This window comes from Oenanthe melanoleuca, chromosome 11 (genome assembly GCF_029582105.1).
Source record: "Oenanthe melanoleuca isolate GR-GAL-2019-014 chromosome 11, OMel1.0, whole genome shotgun sequence".
Lineage (NCBI taxonomy): Eukaryota > Metazoa > Chordata > Aves > Passeriformes > Muscicapidae > Oenanthe > Oenanthe melanoleuca.
In genome coordinates, this window is record NC_079345.1 from 12,186,114 (window position 1) to 12,208,221 (window position 22,108).

At 39.7% G+C, this 22,108-nt stretch overlaps 1 protein-coding gene across 2 annotated transcripts in view; it reads right to left on the reverse strand.

The window, feature by feature from the left end:
- The window catches only part of ADCY7 (adenylate cyclase 7), a 60,290-nt gene that overhangs the window by 9,700 nt on the left and 28,482 nt on the right, over positions 1 to 22,108 (reverse strand). For both annotated transcript variants that reach the window (XM_056500470.1, XM_056500471.1), the window contains 16 exons: positions 21,505 to 21,705; positions 19,287 to 19,448; positions 18,353 to 18,502; positions 16,001 to 16,149; positions 15,571 to 15,682; positions 13,133 to 13,260; positions 12,750 to 12,908; positions 8,649 to 8,781; positions 7,177 to 7,362; positions 6,240 to 6,283; positions 5,521 to 5,601; positions 4,552 to 4,624; positions 3,662 to 3,759; positions 2,951 to 3,035; positions 1,288 to 1,425; positions 275 to 337 (listed from right to left, as the gene is read on the reverse strand). In XM_056500470.1, coding sequence (XP_056356445.1) covers positions 275 to 337; positions 1,288 to 1,425; positions 2,951 to 3,035; positions 3,662 to 3,759; positions 4,552 to 4,624; positions 5,521 to 5,601; positions 6,240 to 6,283; positions 7,177 to 7,362; positions 8,649 to 8,781; positions 12,750 to 12,908; positions 13,133 to 13,260; positions 15,571 to 15,682; positions 16,001 to 16,149; positions 18,353 to 18,502; positions 19,287 to 19,448; positions 21,505 to 21,705 — 1,962 coding nt within the window. The remainder of the gene's footprint in view (positions 1 to 274; positions 338 to 1,287; positions 1,426 to 2,950; positions 3,036 to 3,661; positions 3,760 to 4,551; positions 4,625 to 5,520; positions 5,602 to 6,239; positions 6,284 to 7,176; positions 7,363 to 8,648; positions 8,782 to 12,749; positions 12,909 to 13,132; positions 13,261 to 15,570; positions 15,683 to 16,000; positions 16,150 to 18,352; positions 18,503 to 19,286; positions 19,449 to 21,504; positions 21,706 to 22,108) is intronic.

Genomic DNA, 22,108 nt, shown 5'->3' on the forward strand with positions numbered 1-22,108 from the left:
CATATGTAAAAATACAAAATATCCCTTAAAACTGTCTTGTGTCATGAGCAAGTCTTCATATACAACAATTAAAAAAAAAAAAAAAATCCCAAACCCTATCTTTATAAATAAAAAGAAAAAAAAATTAAAATGTTGCCATCCCTGTACATGACAGGAGTTGGATTATTATGATTCTTGTGGGTCACTTCCAATTCAGGATGTTCTATGATTCTATACCCACCACCCAAGACTCATTTCATTTTAATTCTAGAAATTAATATGGTACTCTACTCACACAGGTGGTAGCATTCAGGTCATTTGATCCAGTAAAGTTGGCAGGCTTGTTCTTTTCAGTAGTCTTGATTTATTGGAGGGGAGGAAAAAGTAGTATTAAACACATATGCACACAACAAGCTGCAATAAGGTTAAAATTTACTTATTTTCTAATTGGGGGTAAAGTTTGACGTTATGGCTATGTTAATTTAGCAGCTATCTGGCACAAACATGGTTTTGTCTCACCCCCCAGTTTCACAGCTGCTGTTCCTGTTTTCTTTCAGGCTGCCTCTGGTGGTGGTCACATGACACCACTGCGAGTCAATCCAAGGACCCAAGCCACCAGAAAAAAACACCCTACAGAAGGAAATTAAGCATTTTCTGTAGTATTGCTTTCAGAATGAACTCCCCATGGAATCAGAAGAATGGCAGGGCAAACAAACATATGGGATCAGGAGGACATCAGTTTTAGTAGTTAACTATTAGTTAGATGGAATTGTTAACACAGAGCTTGTTTAAATAAAAAACACAGCACAGTTATTCAAATATACATACCCCGGGTGCAATATAATACTCAAACTAAATTTAAAAGACAGATGCCATTTCCACCTTACTCGAGAGCCAAGTTATATTCTTCTCTCCCTTATCCCCATTACTACCTGTGAGTGCAAATACCACAGTGAACTGCTTAAAGTGCTCCCTGCCACTGCCAAACATATAAAGGCACATTAAAAAACAGGAAACATCTTAGTGATGAGGGTTACAATCAAAATGGTTATAACTGCCATCTTGAAAACAAGAAAAGGTGATGTAAACAAGAACCGAAGTCTATCAGATGTACTTTCAGTTCCACAAACTAGGAGCTTTTATTTTTAATGTTTTAATTGCCCTCATGCACTATCCCTGTGCAAATCAACTCGTTTCAGATCAGGCATTAGAAAAAGCAGCAAAAACTGGTACTTGATGAAAGAAATTCAGGAAGTTACTTAAACTGTGGATTTTACAATAAGTTCATCAATTAATGTGATTACTTACCAAATTAAAAATGGCTATAATGAGTAAGGCAGCTATAGTGATGACTGCTAAAGGCAGCCTAAGTAAAGGCATTGTTTCCACCTTTTCTGAGACAGCACACAGATGGCGCAGGAGAGGCCACTGAACTGAGCAGCACTTCTGAAAACACAATTAATTCATTTCAGTAACAGGGATAACACTTTGATACAGGGGGAGAAATATTTCTAAATATAAAGCTGACCTTTTTTCTGAAGGAGAGTGTCAAGAGCCTTCACCGGAATTCTAATTTAGAACTTTGAATCTTGTCATTCAGAGTCAATGTCTAACACCTTTCCCCAACTGAAAATAGAGACAATTCTTCCTTTTTTCAAAGGGGTTGAGTGCTAAAATTTTCTGAATTTGTGCTTTAATAATACAAAATTATGGTCTGTTTGAAAGTTCTAGAAAAAAGTTAATAAAAATGCAGTAAAAGTGTCCTATTTTTTGGTTTTTTTTTAGTTATAGAGCTATAATGTTATATTTGGCACTAAATTTTCAGATTACTAAATCAAAACTAACCCTAGACATTCCCCATTTTTGCCATCCCTATATCCTCCAGTTGTTGCTATAGAGAAAAACATCCAGTAAAGCATATAATTTTAATGACTGCAAGCATTATTCCATGATGCTGCACCAAAACACTCTCAGCAGTCTTGGAATTTTCTGTCTTCTCCGTGTGTTTCTACATACGTAGAAAAAACACACGAACGGATATACACACCCCTCTCCCTCTACAGACATATATGCAAAAATCCATCTATATACATAGATAAATACCATACATGCACAAAATCCATAAATCTGTCTAACCACACAATTAAATGAGTCATAAATCTTTATCCCATGTCCCGAGTGTAATTTTCTCTTATTTTTTTCTTTCCCCTTCATACAGCTTGACTGTGGCTCTGTAAGAGACTCCTCCTTTCCCTGGAGAGCTCCAACCCCTCACTGGGGTGCTGCAGTGCAGTGGTGCTCTGGCACAGTGCAGGTTTGATTCTAAAATCCCTTCCCTCTCCCTACCCTGCCCTCAGGCAGTTCTTGAACTGAGAAGGACTTTTTTTTTTTTTTTTTTTTTTTCAACTCTGTATCACTGAACTCTCCGTCACTATGGGTTCTCTCTATCACTCTGTATTTTTAAACATTAATCACATGTGTTTAATAATGCAAAGAAAAAGGAACTACAAGTGCAAAGTGTCCTAATTGATGTAATGGTGAATTTGGAATTCTAACAGCCATGAAATTGTTGCCAATAAATTATTCATGTTTGTAATTTTCATTACACTTCATAAATTATTATGAAAACTGATCTTTGGTTCCAACTTATTTCAATATTGTTTCCAGCATAGAGGATAACAGTATTTACAACCAAAATTACTATTAATGGCAAACAAAAATAAAAACACATTTTAAAAACCAACCCCACATCCTCCCTCCTACCCATCTATTTTTGCAGCCAAATAATTCTGAATTACTGTGACAATTTTCAGACATGAAAGTCTGTCTGAGAGCAAATCCATTTTAGGCAATGGAATCTTCTCTTAACCTGAGGTTCAAGGCTTTCATCAGCCTAAAAGACAGACCAAGTTGCTGAAATATTTCCATCCACTTTTGAAAATAGGAAGTGTTTTTTTAAAAGTAAACTTACCAGACATTTCTCAGCAAAGCACACAAACAAAACAAGCATAATGATAACTGCAACAACTCCAAAGGAAATTCCCAGTTCTGCAGTTCTAAAAAGAAGAAAGCACTCACAAAACCAAGTTTAAATGTGGTTTTTCTTCAAATAGCACTGAATAATCATGGCATCACACAGGTTATGACTGCTCTGTTGCACAATCAATGCTTTAAGAGATTCTGCTCCTGATGGCCTGAGCCACTGCCCTGGGCATAAACCACATGGAAACTGTGCTGCAGCAGCTACGAGAAACAAATGTGCCATCAAATTCAGAATCATCCATCATCTGCTTTCTCGGAGGTGTGACAAGCACCTCAAAGTTGCCTCCTTGTAGCTCTACAGAAAAGGATCATGGAGCACAGTGTAACCAGCTAAATCCCATTTTCCTACTGCCCAATATCCTTACAGCCAACTGTTCTTATAAAATAGTATTTCTTACTTAATTAGCCACCTCCCTGTGTGAACTAAGCAAACAAAATATTGAAGAAGCATTTCTATTTTATTTTCATACTGGTATCTTGGCTTATATGCCAACAATGTGAATGTGCTCCTTTATCACAGAGTAAATTAATACGTTTCTTAAATTTAACCCCTCAGGAACTCCAAAACTTTCATGCATATGAGGTTCACTTTAGCTGTTGCTTAATTTTACTTATAAAAAAATAAAATACCAGCACTTACTTTGGCATGATTAGCATCTGGATCACAAATATACAGAGGAACACAAAACTGGCACACACAAAGTAACTCTTGAGTTTTAGAATAGGAATGGTACGATACTGAAACAGAGAACAAAACATCAGCGTAATTTCAGGGGTATTTTTTCTTAATTTTATTACAACCTTGAGATGACATAAATATATATATACCCAGGACTAAAACAGAACAAAATAAGACCACCATAGAAAAAAAAAAAAAAAAATTACTTGAACATCTTTCAAGAAAAACAGCCCAGGCCAGAGGATAATTTCCAAATTTCCAACCTAGAGGGAAATCCAGGCAGCATTTAAATCAGCTCTCCACAGATGCCCGTGGTCAAAATCCTTCTCAAGAAAGGACACACACAGAAGTAAACCTGAAGTGTGTGTATAGACCCACACCAGTAACTACAACCACAGCACAGTGAATTTAACAGCAGTTATTCAAACAGAAAAACTACACTGCACCTAACAAATACTAGCATTATATGTACAATGAAACAGCCACAGAAAACAAAGTGTTTTCATTATGGATGCAGAAATCCTTTCTTTTTTCTTTCCTTCTTTAAATCTCATTACTTTTGAGGGAATTCATTTATTTAGAAAAATTATCAAACTCCCACTAACTCCCTCATGGCAAGAATTTGACCACAGATTAGAGAAAATCTCGTGTAAGCTCAGAACTTGTATACTCAAGGAAGAATAACCAATTCAAACAACTCCTGAAATCTGCTTTCCAGTAGTTACCAGAAACCTCTTAGGATGTGCAGTCACCTCCAGAATCCAGTTTCAGAATGAAAAGTTTCAAACGTATTCTTACACTGCTCTGAAGAGCAAATCAAAGACCAAAAAGGTTATTTTGCTCTTACCAACCTCTTTTTCAAGACCAGGTTCTGCAAAGATCAGTGAGAATCCACAGAAGTCGTCTGATCTGCCACACCACGGACTGCAGAGAGAGACAAGGGTTACCAGGAGCACACAGAGCCAAGGACAGGACACAAAATCATCTGCACTTGAGACCCACAGCCACTCTCAACACACATCTGATGCTTCTGAAAGATCTTTGTGTTTCCTAGCAGAACAAACCAGTGGTTATGTTCTTACTTATCTGACAGGCAGATCCACAACACTCACAGACAGCAACATCTGACAGCTACATGAAAAATTGTAGCTCCAAACCTTCCCAAAGGCTTATGGATAGGAAAGTGTAACAGCAGACATTAGAGCCTCCAAAAAATTCCCCTAAATAATATCAGACTCTTATTAGGAGTACCTGAGGTACAGCCTTCCTAGAATTTAGATGAAAGAAAGAGTTTTTCTTCTCAAATTCAGTGTTTTAGGAATTTGTTGAGAACTTACATATTGTATTTTAAATTAAAACAAAACAAAACAAAAAAGAAAACAAAACAAAAAACCGAACCATCACCACTGCCTATGTTTGTCTGCTTTTAAATGCACATGTACTGCCAAAGGAATTACCTGCCCCTGACAGACCATTTGCCTTCAGTAGACCAGCCACTAAAGCAACTTTATTACCCACAGAATTGTTTTGACTTTATATGTAGATTTTTGTTCAGGATGGCACCCCATTTCATGAAACTTCTTTTTTTAATAAAGAAAATACTGAACAGCAAGACTGATCACTGCCTTCTTGCTAAATAATGCAGTAACACTCTTATATTCAAATTAAATCCAAAAAGAAACTAAATAAAAAACAAAGACAAAAAAAGGGCAAGACAAAAATCCTGATAACTTTATACATAAATTTTATATCTAGGCTTAAACTGAGAATGCAAGTTAATCTCAAATAAAAGATGAAGAATAAATTAAAGTACTGCATACGTAGTTGAACTGAGGCCTTCAATGGTTGACATCATTTCATCATAAATATCTTCCTCTATCCTTCCCTTCTGAGATGAATTTCTGAGGATGAAATAAAGTCTGTGTGACAAATGCTACTCAGAAACAAGTAATGGATACAGAGCACAGTTTCTCAGCACACAGCAGGGCAAGCTTCCAGGGAAAAGTTAAACCAGAATGCTCCAAACTAAATTAAAAAATACTCCTATGCACACTTAACTAAGCATTTCTCTAGTTACCCAATTCATGCATTTTTCAAGATTTGACAAACTGAGGGAATGTTCCACAAGTGAAAATCAGCTCCTCATTTAACTCAGTGCTGCAGGTACCATCGTACATAACAATTCTTTATCACACTCTAATGGCAAATATTAACAACACTAACCAAACCCAAATCTTTACACTACTCTTTAGGGCTCTCCCTTCCCAATTCTCTCCCACTCTGCTGCAGTTCAGCAAGCAAAATGGATTCTGAATGACTGGGGAGACAGTAAGACAAGAAGTTCCTTGTAGAGTCTGCTAACAATAATAAACATGAGCTGAGAAATCTTCTAAAGGTCAAAGAATTAGCTTAACCTTCCTAAGGCAGGACTACCATACACAGTGATTAATCACCCAAATGATCACATCCTTACAGCACACTGAACTGCAACAGGAGCACAGGAGCACAAATAAAAAAGAAAAGAAGGTACTTGACAAACCTATCAGAAGTTCTCTGGCGTCCAGTAGAACACAAAGGTATTTCCTAAATAAAATAGGAATTAAGAATAAGTTACACAGTCTTTGAATAGCAAACAACTATGGCAAACAAACATCAAGAAACTGCCATAACCACTTTTATTCAGAAATAAAAGAAATGAACCTTTTTCAAACAGAAATGTTTATAAAAATGAACATTTTCCAGCAACATTTTCAGCTTTAACAAGTGAGAGGTGAGTGTTTTCTGAGAAAAAAGATTGCTAGAAAATAATTAAACAGATCTTCCCTCTCATTTTTTCTCTACACACCAAAATAACTAAGCAAGCACCAGCAGAGGCAAGCAGACTGGAAACCACTTCCACACAGCTGAATGGATGGATGCTTAAATTCAAATTTACTATAGCTGTGGCTCCAGGACCACACCTGAAAGCATGCATTCTTCTACTTTCAGCTTTCAGGAAGCAAAGATGGAAGGAAAAATTAGTTTTCTTATATTTTAAAATCTTAAAAACCTTAAGAAATCTTGATCTTAAAAATTCTTTACTGATAAAATCCAGATGCAGAGAGAGCATATGGAGGGACTATTTATTTTCTATACATTTCAATTAAGTATTGAGTGCATCTGTCTTTTTTTTTTTTTTTTTTTTTTTTTTTTAAGAAAACCATGTGTACCAGGCAGGATCTCGAGATGGAAGAATAATAAGCAAAATAGATAGTTTTGCTTTGAAGATATACTGTGATTATAGCATGCAGAGAGATTGCAGTCTGGATCTGGTTAAGTTCTGACAGGAAGAGCTGCTGCACAGCCAGCCTGCCAGTTCTGCGTGCACACTGAACTCCAAGGGTAGGAGCAGACACAGCCCCAGAAGTTTGGAGCTCCACGCTCGGGCAGCAGGAGCGGCGTGCAGCTGCAGGCTGCCCGTGCCGGTGAGAGCTGACCTTCCTGCGCCGGCCCTGGGAGCCGGAGGAGTCGCTGCTGACGCTGTCCCGGTGGCTGAGGTGCGCGAAGGGCCGCGCCGCGCCCCACGACTCCAGGTACCGCGTCATCCGCACGGACGCGCGCATCTTCAGCCCGTCGGTCACGCGCGTCTTGGGGAGGTGGTTGTTCGACAGGCACTGCTTGGACTAACAGAAGAAAACACACAAATTCAGGCAAATTACAAAACACTGGAACTCTGTATTGACTAGTGTAAGACTATACAAATCTCGCTGATTCGTGGGCTCTGAACATATCAGCAACGTGTCAGCCAACCTCAATTCCTTTATCTCGTTTAATTAATGTGAGCTAAAGCAAATCACAGCACACACAATGAATTGCTTCAGCTGCCTTTACAAGACTTCAGTTGCAACATTGCAACAGTCAAACTTCCAGCTTTATTGGCAGTGATGCAAGGGCTCACAGGATCTTATGAACAAACACAGTTCCCTTGCAGTCAGCAATACAGTGGGGAAAAAAGGAGCCAAATTCCTAAGCTGGGGTGTATCAAAACAGTGGTTAGAAGATCCCACAAATTACAGACTCGACATTAGATTATATCCCTGTGTCACAGGTGCTGAGTCAGGCAGACACGGTATACTGCAATACCCTTGCAGAACTACAGGGAAGCTAAAACTGTAGAATAAACCAAGACATCGATGACTGATTATTCTATAACATTTCACAAGTACCTTCAAGGGAGCAGAGACCATTTTAATAGACACAGGTCCTCATTCTGAGAATAAGTGCTGTGTGCAACTGGGTGGGGGGTTGCAGTTTTGAAAAATGTAACCAAGGTAAGATTGAGTTCCTGCTAATCAAAAGTGGCTCTATGTTGTTCCTTCTTGTACAGACATGCTACTTCCTGTAGGAAGGAAACAAGTTTCTCATCTGCATTCTTTTTCCATTTGAAACATTTCACTCATTGACCACAAGCCAATTCAAAATAGCAATACTGCAAAATACTCCAAGCTTTAAAGAAGCAGCCCATAGTTGCTAACTTCACACCCTGAAATGAAGGTGAATCTTACTTTTTCAGATAGTGAGGAAGATGTCTGGTGCTATTTTACAGGAATATTTTAGCTGAAAGTGGCCACATAATAGAGGAATTCTTTCATTCCTTCATTCTCATCTTTTGACCTGGGTTTTTGAGACACTTCACACAAATACATAGCCAAATATGGCTTTTTACTCTAAGTGGGTCACATGAGAGGTTTCAGCATAACACTTATTACCTTCAGTGTAATAGGCAGGTCATAAAAAAAGCAGGATGTGCTTTCAGATCTGAACTCTCAAATCCAAGTTACTCAAGTGACTCACATTATGCTTTAATTCTGTTCCTGAATGAAAAAGCTGTATGCACCACAGAAATCTATGTGCTTATAATGTGTGCATATACATGAATAAATAGATATGTTTAAAAACAAATACATACCCTTGGATCGACCACTAAGTAGGTTTTGATATTCATGGATTCAAGGTAAGGATCCCTCAGGTGTCCATTCCCTTCTTCTACTTCATAAGCTTTGCCTAGGTGATTTAATGTTGCTTCAGTGATGTGCACACGGCTGAGAATGGGAGAAAGAACAAGAGACCCAAACACTCACAGAAAGGTCACATTAAGCATTTCATTTACATTTCAATGGCCACTGCTGACATTTCTGCTTTTCAGACATCCCCTGCTTTGGCAGCCAACTGAAAAATTCTGCCAGTACTTAAAATTATATTTGCAATCTTTTACTACAGTACATCATTCATAGCAAGCATGCTAAAAAACACTTCCCATAATGAGATAGTATTGGTATAAAATTAAATTGAAATAAGCAGGGAAATAAATGAAACAAGAAGAAATATGATCAAAGGAGATCTGATGACTCACAAGACAGGCAGGCTCACAGGCAGGTTGTGAGAGCTGCAGGGAAAATTCATGAACAAAACACAAGCAAGGACTGCTTTGTGCTAGAAAAGCACCAGGGTGGGGGGAGACACAAAGTCTGGAAAGAGAAAGCTGGGGAAGGTTTTTTGTTAACTCTGAGGAGAATTCTGAAAGTCTGCCTTTTCTGACTTAAACAATCCAAGGAAAAGGCAACAGCAACAACAACAACACACTTCTGAGGAGAGCAGCCAGTAATTTTCTGCACCTAGTCACACTTCCCCTTAAATGTTATTTCACTCAGTATTCCAAATCATGTATGTCCACATAAGTTATGAGTAATATCTTGCCATATAATTTCTCAACAAGAGGCTTGAGAGAGCTCATAAAATAGCACTTCTTAAGTTCTACTTTCTCATTGTTCATCTTCCCATGCTTTTCTCACTTTTCTTTGGCACAGAGGGGTTAGACACTGTCCTACAATTCATTAGCTCACAGCTGGGAAAAGCCCAATTCCAGAATGGAAATTGTCAGTGTGCAGCTCTGCTGCCTAACTACAGAGACCAAGGGAATCACTGTCCCATCCACCTCTCCTCCCTGAAGCTGGACATAAGTTTGCATCAAGGTTATGTGTCCAAGACCTGAAAACTACTGGCTGTAGCTTCTAAGAAGGAAGAATAAAAACTTCCTCAGTACTTTTCTAGCCTACAGTAAGAGTTTAATTGGTGAGGGTACGTGCTTTTATTTGTTTATGGGTAATTCTCTCCAAAAAAGAAGTTTAATTGTTACCTTGACTACACACTTTTGCAATTAAGGTGAACCTTCAAGTCTGAAATTTTAAAGTTGGCTCTAAACCATCATTTTCTTCCACAGAGACTGGGGCATTCTGGGTGATGCCCTGAGCCTTAAAACACAGCCATGTGCTGCAGCAAGTTCCTGTGCTTTTCCACTTACTCCAAAAAGCAGTGCATTTGTTCATTTTGCATTTTACCAAGTTTCCTCTCCCTCAAATCACACACTGCTGTAGGACACTTCCCATCTTACTGCAAACTTCTCTTCAAATCAGACGCCAGTGATCTCTCAGCAGTTACTAATTGCTGACTGGATTCCAGGGTAAGCACATAACCAAGAGCTGCTCTCACAGGCAAGCTGGAGCACGCACTGCTGCCCTTGCCATGCCAGCACAGAGCACCCAGAACACTGCAGCCAGTTTCCTGTGCTGACAGGAGAATAACACGTGCTGAGCTTTCAGGCATTTTCACATTAGAGAGAAGTGCTTGTAAGTGCATTTGTAGTTTTGGTTTTCTGCTACTCCTTTCTGCTTTAGTTGTGTATTACACTGTTATGAATGTAAGTAATTTTTATAATCATAAGGAAGATGAACAAAGATACCCTGTCACTGGAAAGAAAATACTTCTAAAGCTAGAGTTTTTCTGCATCCTTTCAAAAGTCTTTAGCATTCCTTCATTTACAGAAACTTAGATATTTTTCCTATTTTAAACAAAACCTGTAGCTGGCTTGTAATGACAAAACTGTTTCCAAAGGAGCAGAACTAGCTAACACTGGAATGAGGAATACCCAGAAAATAATTTCCCTGCAGAGCAGGAAAAAAATACAAGGTAACATCTGCATAGTGAATACCGCCCCCCTTCAACCCAGTCAGGCACAAGTGGAAGGAGTTTCCTCTAGCCAGTTTTAAACACAGGATGAGTGAGTACTACACAGCTATAGGGAGAAGAAGTAATAAGGATAATGTTTCTAAATCAGCATGACAAGCTAAACCAGCTTAATTCCTTACCAGCTTATCAACTATAAACCTGACAACCATAAGGGAATAATCAGAGTTTTCAAGATTAGGCAGAGGTCCTAAACGTGACTAACAAAGTATGTTTTTGTGCCATATTCAGAGTCATGCTGTTTGCTTTACCTACAAAAGAAATTTTACAACTCTGTATTCTTGTTTAATCATGCTGAATCAACACATTAAACCCTTCAGCCTGGCTGGTGGTGTAACTGTTAACCTAGTTCCAAGTAGTTTTCTTTCTGTTTCAGTTACCAATGCAACAAAGTACTTTGATATTCATAACCCCTTATCACTAGATAAATCACTTTAATTTTTAAGTTACAAACATATACCTAAAAGCTGCCTGAGGTACAAAAAGAATAAGAAAATCTATGATGTCACTGGTTAGAACCACTGAATAAAAGAAACCAATTTGCACAGAACTACCATGGCACAAAAAAACCCCGCCATGGTCTGATTTGAGAATGAAAAAAGGAAAAGTCTTTAAATGGCCTTTTTTAGTGCAAATCACCAAAAGAAAACAAAATAGAGGGTTTCTTAGATTAATTCTAATCCTTAAATTTAACTTGGAAAACAGGAAAATAGTATACTTCCTTATACAAGGAAAATGCAAATGTTGGTGTTTCTGAAAAACATTTGTATTTGTTCTGCTCAACGAGCATCTTAAAAAGGCTACAAGAGACCAACCTCAGACCCAGTCCTTGTATCCCTGAGCAGCACATGTTGAGTTCTATTCCTGTTCTGCCTCAATCCTCCCATTCAGCACCACTCCCTCCCCTTCATTCTGCCCATGGCAAATGCACAACGAACAACAGCTCCAGACTCTCCTTGCTGGGATACTCCCCATCAGGATGCATTTTAATTTCTGACTTGTTTGTGGGGTTTGAGTGGTAGGGGTGCTGAATACAGAACTGATATAAATCAAGTGGGATTGATCAATACATTAGCAGAAACACTCAGTGAAGACAGTTTGGCCTTGTTGACCTAAGGAGCACAACCGTTCTTTAGCTAAACTCACAGATGTAGAATTATCCCTGTGTACAGCATGGATTAACTAAGTCAACATATAATGTATGTGATTCTCCCATGAAGGGAACGTCAAGAAGCAGTCACCTGCCTAAGAATAGAATTTTATAGCTCATTGAAAACGCCATCAGAAAATCCTGACATTTTACAGCTCTGCTAAGTACACATCTGCCCTGTTTCCGCCACCCATCCCCTGGGGAGGCTGCGTGTCCTGGCAGAGCTGCAGCCCCAGCCCTGGCACTGCCCGGCTCACCCCGGCACTGCCCGGCTCACCCCGGCACTCACTGCCCGGCTCACCCCGGCACTGCAGCACTGCCCGGCTCACCCCGGCACTGCAGCACTGCCCGGCTCACCCCGGCACTCACTGCCCGGCTCACCCCGGCACTGCAGCACTGCCCGGCTCACCCCGGCACTCACTGCCCGGCTCACCCCGGCACTGCAGCACTGCCCGGCTCACCCCGGCACTGCAGCACTGCCCGGCTCACCCCGGCACTGCAGCACTGCCCGGCTCACCCCGGCACTGCAGCACTGCCCGGCTCACCCCGGCACTGCAGCACTGCCCGGCTCACCCCGGCACTGCCCGGCTCACCCCGGCACTGCAGCACTGCCCGGCTCACCCCGGCACTGCAGCACTGCCCGGCTCACCCCGGCACTGCAGCACTGCCCGGCTCACCCCGGCACTGCAGCACTGCCCGGCTCACCCCGGCACTGCAGCACTGCCCGGCTCACCCCGGCACTGCAGCACTGCCCGGCTCACCCCGGCACTGCAGCACTGCCCGGCTCACCCCGGCACTCACTGCCCGGCTCACCCCGGCACTCACTGCCCGGCTCACCCCGGCACTCCAGCGGACTCCATGCGGTTGGCCAGCGACACATCGTGTGACCACACGTCGTACTGCCATTTCCTCAGGCCGATGACCCCGCACAGCACGTTCCCGGAGTGGATCCCAACCCTCATGTTGATGTCCACACCCGTGGCTTCTCTCACCTGCCTGGGGAGGCAGCAGGGGATTAGAGCAGATCTGTCACTTTCTCTCCTCCTTCTGTTAAGGTTTAGTCTCATTATACACTTGGTTTAAAGACGAGACAAATTTATGATCAGAACTATGCAACTACAGCTAATAAATACACTCTGAATGTTGACAAGAAAACGAATGACTTAATTCAATCTCTACACAGTATCTATATTTTAAACAGCCTTCTGTGTAATACTTACTTTATTGCTTCACACATGTCAAGCCCCATTTTAACACAGTTCCTGGCATGAACTGGTAAGGACACAGGCAGGCCTGAGACACAGTAGTAACAGTCTCCCAAGATTTTTATTCTCATGCATTCATTCTCCTGCAAAATTACACCAAAGGTTTTTAACAGGAAAAAATTAACTGCAAAAAGGCTAACAGTTCCAAAGGCTCTGGTTTGAGAAAGTCATGCTTTGTTCAATCCTTGTTGAAACAAAGCTTATTTCTTTTTCCCCACATCTGAATGCCTGGACACCGCTCATTGGAAAGAACAAAAATGACCAGTTAAAGCATTTCTGAAATGAAACCATCTTTTTAGTTTTCTCACCTTTTTTTGGAACTGTGTGCAATTGAAAAAACTATAAATAAAATAAAACTGGCACAGAATATACCATCTAAAGGATGAAATCCACTTAACTATCTTTTATCTTCATCTGAATTATGGGCAGCTTTCCCTCTATTTTTAAATAGCCTCATAACAGTGTGAGGTGTCAAAAAACCTCCCAGCACTGAGGGAAAACTTAGAAATTCAGATGTCCAAGCTGGTAGCTGTGCAAATGCAAAATGAGGTATTTTTGTTATTTCAAACCTGACTGAAGAGGAAGCTGGCACACACTCCAGTTTCCTACTGCTAATAAAAAACCCACAAATACTAAATGGCAGCAAAAAAAAATGTTCCTAACTGTGCAACAGACGATACTGATGCCAATGACTGGCAGAAGAGAGCAAAAAGCCTCTGATACTGTCTTTTGTTAACACTTTACTGAAGAATTTTAACTACAAAGGTTAGAAGCAAGCCAGGGCTAATTTTGCAAGGCTGTGTAGTGCTTGACTGATGAGCAGAGATGGCTTAATTTGGGCCAGCCAATATCTCCAGCTGTTCAATCCTACCTGCTGTTGGAACACAATTCCTAAACCAACTCCAAAATCAGCCCAAATGTGTGGCAGTTTCCCAAACTGAGCTGTTCTCCCTCATCAGTTAAAGCATTTAGGGAACATCCATCATTCTCTTAATCCATCTCAGTGGGTTCTGAGAAGTGCCACAAGTGACAAGCTCAGAGGGATCAGCAGGGAAACCCAGCCCTGGATTAGAGCTGCTGCACTTCAGCATCCAGCTCAGTGTCCAGCTTAGCCATCAATTTTTATTAGATAAATTGGAGCTTGCAACATTTGTACATTATGGAAAAGATGACAGAATACCCTCTAGCAGAACAAAAATAGCACAAAAAGCAGGAACCTCTTCTCAAAGCTCAACCACAGAGTTGCAAAAGACCTTGACTCACTAAATCCAGACATTGCAATGCAATTTGCAGACAGGAGTGAGAAATTAAAATGCATCACTCAAAAACTAGAATTTTTTCTATTTTTGTATCTGCAAAACAGTTACAAAAACCTGACCAAATGTGTCTAACCTCAGCTTCGACTTCAGCATTAAAAGAAATTTTGCCATTTGGCAGCTAAGGTGACATTACTTACTCTGTCTTTATGGCTGCCTTACAACAATAACATTGCAATAGATCTGGTATAACTTTCATTTTCCAGTACTTAAACACTTAACAGCAACTGAATTCAGATAAATGCAAAGATAATCCATGTCATTTAGTCAAAATGTTACTAGCGTCTTAGGTTTTAATCAGTGGTATATTAAAGAACTCATTCAATGATATTCACAAGGGTTTAATTACAGCAATTTCACTCCTCTGCTACATTAGTAATTTTAGAGCTTTCCAGCATTTTCAGACAAATTTTTAGGATTTCACAAACACAACACACAAACATGTACATGACACAGTCGCTATAATGTGAGAAATAAAAACCTGAGTTTGTAATTACAGATGCAAAAAATTGACCTCAAGCAGCACCTGGAAGTGGTAACAATTTCTGCCAGGCTGAAGGGTCAGTACTGAGGGTATGTCTTAATAGGGACCATTTTAAACTACTTCCCATTCTTACACTTTTTTTTTAAGTATCCATTAGTAAAAGGAAGCTTTCTGTAGCTCACTCCTGAACTAAAGAACTCTTTGCCTGATGCTTCTGAATTTATGAGTTTAAATGTGTCTGAGAGGTCTCCATTTGTGGAGTCCCACAAACCTTCGAGCTGAACACAGCAAAGCTCTTCAGTGGAGTTTGTTCACAGAACCTGCTACAGCCTTGCTGCAATCACTTCTCACCATCAGGCAATTCCCTAATTCATACAAATAAATCTTCACACCCAAGAACTGGAATTACAGCAGCAACTCGCTAAATTTCCCATTTTTGTTTTACATTTTGTTTTAACATGATTTTGCCAGTTAGCTTTAAAGCAAAAGCAGTCTTGCCTTCCTGACTTCAGGACTAACACTCAGCTGCCTCCTGTTGTGCAAAAGGCCTTTTTCTGAAGGCCTTTATCCTACAGTACAAACTGTAAACCTACCTTTGCAATCTGATCAAACTTTCCAAAGAGTTCATTCAGCATCACTACAAGTTCCTTAGGAGAGCAATCACTGGCAAGGCGAGTGAATCCTACAATGTCCGCATAAAGAATGCTAGAAAAGAGCAAAAGGAAAAAGCAGGAAAAGTGAAATATGAAGATACATCAATTCCACAGTCAGCATAACTATTGAAACATTTAACAGAAAACACCTCTCTCCTCTTTGGGAAACAACTCGAGGAAAAAGTGTTCAAGCATCTCCCCTGATTTAAAAGACAGCACACCAGTTCAACACATATTATCTTACCACAACAGGAAAGAAGTTCACTTCAGCCTGAAAGTCTGCCTTCAGATTTTAATTTCACTGAACCATATGTACTGATAAAAATCAGAAGTTTATATTAATACAATTATTTCTAGGGTTTCCACTTACCTAACATTTTGGTGCCTTTTTACATATAGGCTGTGGAAGTTGTTGTCATGCATTTGCCTGTTATCATTAGTCTCCTTCAGTCGCTCAATGATTGCCAGCTTCATTTCCATAGAGATATGAGCAGGCAGAATGGATAAAAGCAAATTTTCCTTAAAAAGGGGAGGGAATAATAATTATGCAAAATTATTAACACAGTAAGTTTGAAACTGCAGAATTCTACTGACTGCAAGAAGGCATTTAAAAAAAAAAGCCTTTATTCAAATAGCTTTTGAGTAAGGTCAGGTTTTCCAGAAGATATTTTTACATTGCTGTTCTCCAAGTCATTGATTTCACAATTATGTTGCATATTTTTTCTTTCGTTCCTTGTGTGAACACCAGGTCTAGGTGTGACATCCCTTTGTAACCATGAAGCAAACACATAAAATATGCCAGTATTCAGTACTACACTTTCAGGATAAATTACATTTTATTTTGTCCACTAATGTCAGTATTATGTTGGCGTTGTCAAATAAAGCTTCTGTAAAAGCTCTTGTTTTGTACCTAACAATCTATTTAGTATTAAAAATATTTGTAAATTCTCAAACATTGGAAAAGCAGCAACAGATATAAAAGTGTCAGCTACATTCTACTATAGCTAAACTGAAGCAATGCCACTGAAATGAATTCTTTTGAACTGAAGGAGAAAGAGACTCCTCCAAATCCACTTCCATTGTTCGACTATTCAGGGCACCGTTGTACACTGGCTCTCACTCAAAAGCCCATTCTTCAAAGATGACCCTGGGCAGAAGAGGATGGCAAAAAGAGAATACTTTGAGCGAGGATGGAAGAGGAAAGAAATGTTGTGTAGAGCAGCTACAAGTAGGAACTTTTTCAGACAGCACCAACAGCAAGATTAACACATTGTGCAGCCAAGTAAAATGCTAAATGCTGTCCACTGGGACCAAGTCCTTGTCCCCTATTCCTGAATACCCAATGCAGCCATGTGCAGGCAGCAGTGAGCTGCCAGCGTTATTTAACCAGTGACTGCCCTCTGGAAGAAATACCCTGGGATCACAGTGGGACACCTTGAGCAGCAAGTACTCATCTACACAAAGCATAGCAGCAGTTTAGCTGTAGACTGACCCCAGAAATAGAAACACCTCCTTTCCTTCAGCTACTGTTTTGGTACTAGGAGAGTCAGCTCTGAAAGAACTTAAACCGACAGCCGAGTCCCAGGGAATATAACACAGCCAATGGGAGGCTGACACATCACACAATGAGGAACCCTGAACTGCAGCTCTCACATCTTTTTTATAGAGAAGTGGGTGGCAGAAAGGATACTCAGAATTGCCTAACAAATTGCAACACGGATGAAAAGAAAGCTCTCATAGACTTAAGCACATTTACACTTCAAAAAGCAACCATTAAAAAACACCAATCCCAAAACCAAAACCCTGAACACCCATGGAAGTGAGCACATTGCCCAGGAAATGAGAGCACACTGCCTGTGTAAGGTGATCTGAGCCTTCCCTGGTGGCTGCATGGGGAAATCCTGCCAGGGATTGCACATTTGTCCTCTCATCTCACAAGATTAGCATCAGAGAACACACCGCACTAGGAGTGTGGCATTTTCTTCTTTCCAGTTTGATCAGGTCAGTCACTTTTCAGTCCCTTCTTTTATCTAATAACTGGTGGGCAGAGAACATGATACACATCAGCCTTGTAGAGCTCTTTTTAACCCTGTTTATACCAGGAACGGTGCCCCAGTTTCAGCTTCAGTATCTCTCTACAATCCTTCCTCAGTAAGAAATTCATGTTCCATGATGGCTCTTTGAATAACACTGGAGTTTATGGAAATAAGTATTTTAATCTATTATTTTTTATTTATTTTTTTTTTCCCCTTCACATCCAATTTTCTCATTCTAGCAAAAGAAAAATAGTTTGTGAGATAATAAAATATAAGAACAAATAGTACTTTAGAATTCAATGAAAAAGGTGACCAAGGCAAGCATAAAACTAACTGTTAAAATTACCTTACAAGTAATTTCAGGGCATTATGGGTATGTCTTCTTAAGTCCCCTTAGGCCAGTCCCAGGAACAGTTTATTCTCAGAAAAAAAGGAACTAAAATGACTGGCAGTTAAATTCCTGTTACAAATACTGTGATTTTCATGTAGACAAGCCCCAGAAAAAAGCTTCCTCCCTTTAACTTCCTTCTTTTGTTACAAATGGCACAACCTTTATTTTTGACACTAGGTGGGTATCTCAAAGATTGGACCAAGCCTTTCAACATGGATTAGTCACCAACCTTATGAATTTATACAGACTTTGGAAAAGAAAACAAGAAATTCATAACATGAACTAGCTCACTCACTTGTTGCCTCTTTTCAATTTTCAGTTTCATTCGGACCTGAATGCACTTTAAGGTATATCTGTACAAATCCCACGAAGCAACCTGCATTTGGCGTTTGTGAAATGCACCCATGAAGTTGCCACAAAGGAAAATGACAGCATTGGCAAGGAGCTGCACAAGAAGAAAAATATTTACCTACTGCAGGGCAGTCATTGATACTTCCTAACACACTTACTAGTCCCACAAAAAAACAATCAATTCCAGATCATACCTCATTTCCTCTTACCCCATTCCATAGCAAATCGCTGTTGCTGTTACCCAGGATGGACCTGGCAGATATAATCTAACTTTCACAGTCACAGGCAGAATAATGAAACAGAAAATCCTATGATATCACTTAACACTTATTTGCAGGCACCAGTGTTTGGTTTGTGGCAAAGCAGTGCACAAACTCCTGCATCAGCACGCCGTGTGGAGTCTGGCACATGCCTGCACAGAATGAGCTGGGGTGCTGCTTTGAACACACCCAGCTAATGAGAGCTGGGAGCCCTGAACCAGCAAGCAGCACTCCCAGGCCCTGCTGACACCCCAGGGCAGCAGTGGCCCTTTTGATCCACCCTCTGGGCAGTGCCTGAAGAAGGCAGGTAGACCCGCCCGAGAGAGCACAGATTGGGAAGAGTGACTGTGACTAAGCTGGCATGTTTTTAACAACTTAGTTTAAAAATTAATATAACAACACTACTTTTTCCACTTAGGTCAGAAAAACAAAATGCACAATAGACTTAAAAAATTGCCATTTTACAAAAAGCCCAAGGGTTTTTGGGCCCAAGCTCTAAACCCTCAGCTTGAAACATCAATATGGGATTCTGGAACTTTTCTGAATAAAACAGTTATGCCAAAAGCAAAGGGTAACTTGACTAGGGTATTTCATTATGTAACCAAGATATTTCCTTACCTGAAATGGAATGGATTCCTCATTTTCTTGAGAAGTCAGACTTACCACAGTTAGAACAACAATATGGGAGAGAGCAGAAACAACACTAATTATGACAGCACCTCTCATCCCAAAGGGTAGCATGGTATAAACTGTGAAGATTATGAACAGAAAGAATGGCACCTTTGGAAAGAAAAAGAAAAAATAAAAATTAATCACGTGTTATTAGATACATGTTATTAGGTGAATCCCAAAAATCACTACAGAAATAGAAGCAAAGTAGTAGGATTCTTGCTCAACTTCAGGCTGAACAATTAGATATTGATGTTTCAAAATACAGTTAAAACCATAAGGACAGTGGTAGTTCTAAGAGTTTTGAGGGATTAACAGCTATAGGTTCATAGACAAGATGGGTTAACATGACATATCACCTCCAATTTTTTTCACTTGTCCTTGCCCTTTATCCTGAACTTATCCTTTACAGCTGGAGATGCACTTTGGATGCACTTTGTACTGACAGATCAGGAACACTTTGTTGCAAATCTTGCAATACTGAATACATTCAGATTTCTCACCTGCTGGAAGATATTTTTCTAATTTTAACATCACCCAGTCACATGTGTAGGTTTGCTCAGTGTTTGATAAAAACCAAAAATCCATCCAAGACTTCCTGGTCCTCCCACAAGAGAACAACCTTTATTACCACTAACCACATATTTAGCTGCAAAGATTTTATAAAATCCAGAACTAAACTCCTCCAGATTAGTGGGAAGGTGTGTAAAACTTACTTGTTACAATTGTTAGCTTACATACGTATGGAAACTAAGGACCCTGATCAGATTGAATATATTGCAGGATTCCCAGCTCAGCTCCATCTCACCACAGTAACTAAACTTGTGCCATTCCAGACAAGACAAGACTTCCTTCCTTCAAGGAAGTCTCGAGGTCCAAGTCTTAAATATTTTCCCAGAATAGACAGTTTGGATGGGACAACAATAATCAGACAAACAGGCAAATAAAAGTTTTCATTCAACAAAAATATTTTTCTATGTATATTTTACTATTTTAGCCAGAGTAAAAACATTTTTTCTGCCATATTTGCAACACCCATCACACAATGTTCAGAATGCTGTGTGATGGATTTATAAGCACAAGCAAAGGATGGACAAGCAAAGGCCATACCTGCATTTAAACAGTAGCTTTAATTAGAGATAAATTCATAACTTGAGGTGAAAGTCTGAAATAAATCCATTCACTTTTCAGAGTAGGGTGTCCTTATATTTCAGACTTAAAATCAATATGAATGAATTATTACCACATGATGTCACCACGTTGGCTTGCAGCACTGAAAGCAGCAAAACCAAATCTTGCTTTGTTACATATTTGCATTCATTGTTAAGAACAATACATTTGGGGAGGGTTCCAAGGTAATAGGCACTTTCTTAAGTTAAAAAAGACTGAACAGCTACTCTAAATGTACAGTTCTGGATCCAGGCCATAATGCAAATCAGATTTTGATTGTTTAACTGATAATTTATATATTTCTTTATTCAAATAAAGAAGGGAAAGGGCAGAGTCTGTAAAACAAGATAAAAAGTCATTTTTATTTAATTAAAATTCTTCTGCTCGCTTTATGAGATCTTAGGAGGAGTTTCCTACAAATTATGATATTTTTGACTTCATGAAATCACCCATCTTCTGATCAGAGATAGCAAGCAAAGAAGTTTAGCCACACCCAGCAACGCCAGGATGTGTCATTAATCCTTATTGTTCACTTCACCTCTCCCATTAACTTAAAAAACCTGCTCCCTAGGGCACACCCAGCTCTGGAGTCCTTTATACATTTCTTGAGCACCTCTTTGGCCCAAATAAATTAACAAAGTAAGTATTTTTAACAGAAAAACTGCTCAGAGATGAATTCACAGTAATTAAGATTTCCAAAAAAATCCTAAATAAAAATCCAATCCAATTACAACTTAAAGATGCAATTCTCGCATAAGTTGATGCAATTATCCAATTTTTCCACTGAAACGTATTTTCACTGTAATATAGAATACCAACTAAAACTTACTGCAATAAATCAGTAAAACCAGTTCTAAAAGTTAACCTAAATCTCAGAAGAGTTATTACGCAATTATAACGTGCCAAAAGACTAAAGCACACAAACACATTCACACAAACACATCCACAGCTGACCACCACGTCTGTGCAAGTACCCAAATGAACACAACATACACACCTGCTCCCACAGCTCACAATCACGTCCTTTTTCAAAAAGGGACACATATCCCACGGTGAGGAAGCAGATCCAAATCATCACTCCAAACAAGGACAGCCACCTCCGAAACAGGGATTCCATGCACAGCAGTAAGTACATGACTGCAAACACGGCCAGGGCAGCACACACAGCAATGATGAAGGCCAGGTGGGACTGTGCTTCCTGCAAAAGCAAAACAAAGGGTTACAGCTGGTCCCAATGCCCCCTTTAGAAAAATGAAAAATGCAGCTATACTGCCCTGGAAACAGCTTGGATACCTATGAAATAAGTTAAGCTGGGTTTTTAAGTAGACTAGCTGTGGCACCACAAACACTTTCTGATATTCACACATACAGAGATAACAAATACTATCATAGATACTCATTCTACCCCAGTTCCACCATTATCATTTTCCAAACTAGCTCACAAGGCAAACCCCAAACCACTAACTATAATGTATCCACAGTGCAGATGTACCCAAAGAAATGTATTTTGAGTTTAAACTTTGTTAAGAGGAGTGTTCTAAGTTTCACAGAAGATAAATTGTTCAAAATAGTGTTGCTACTTTTTTCCCTTCCTATGAAAT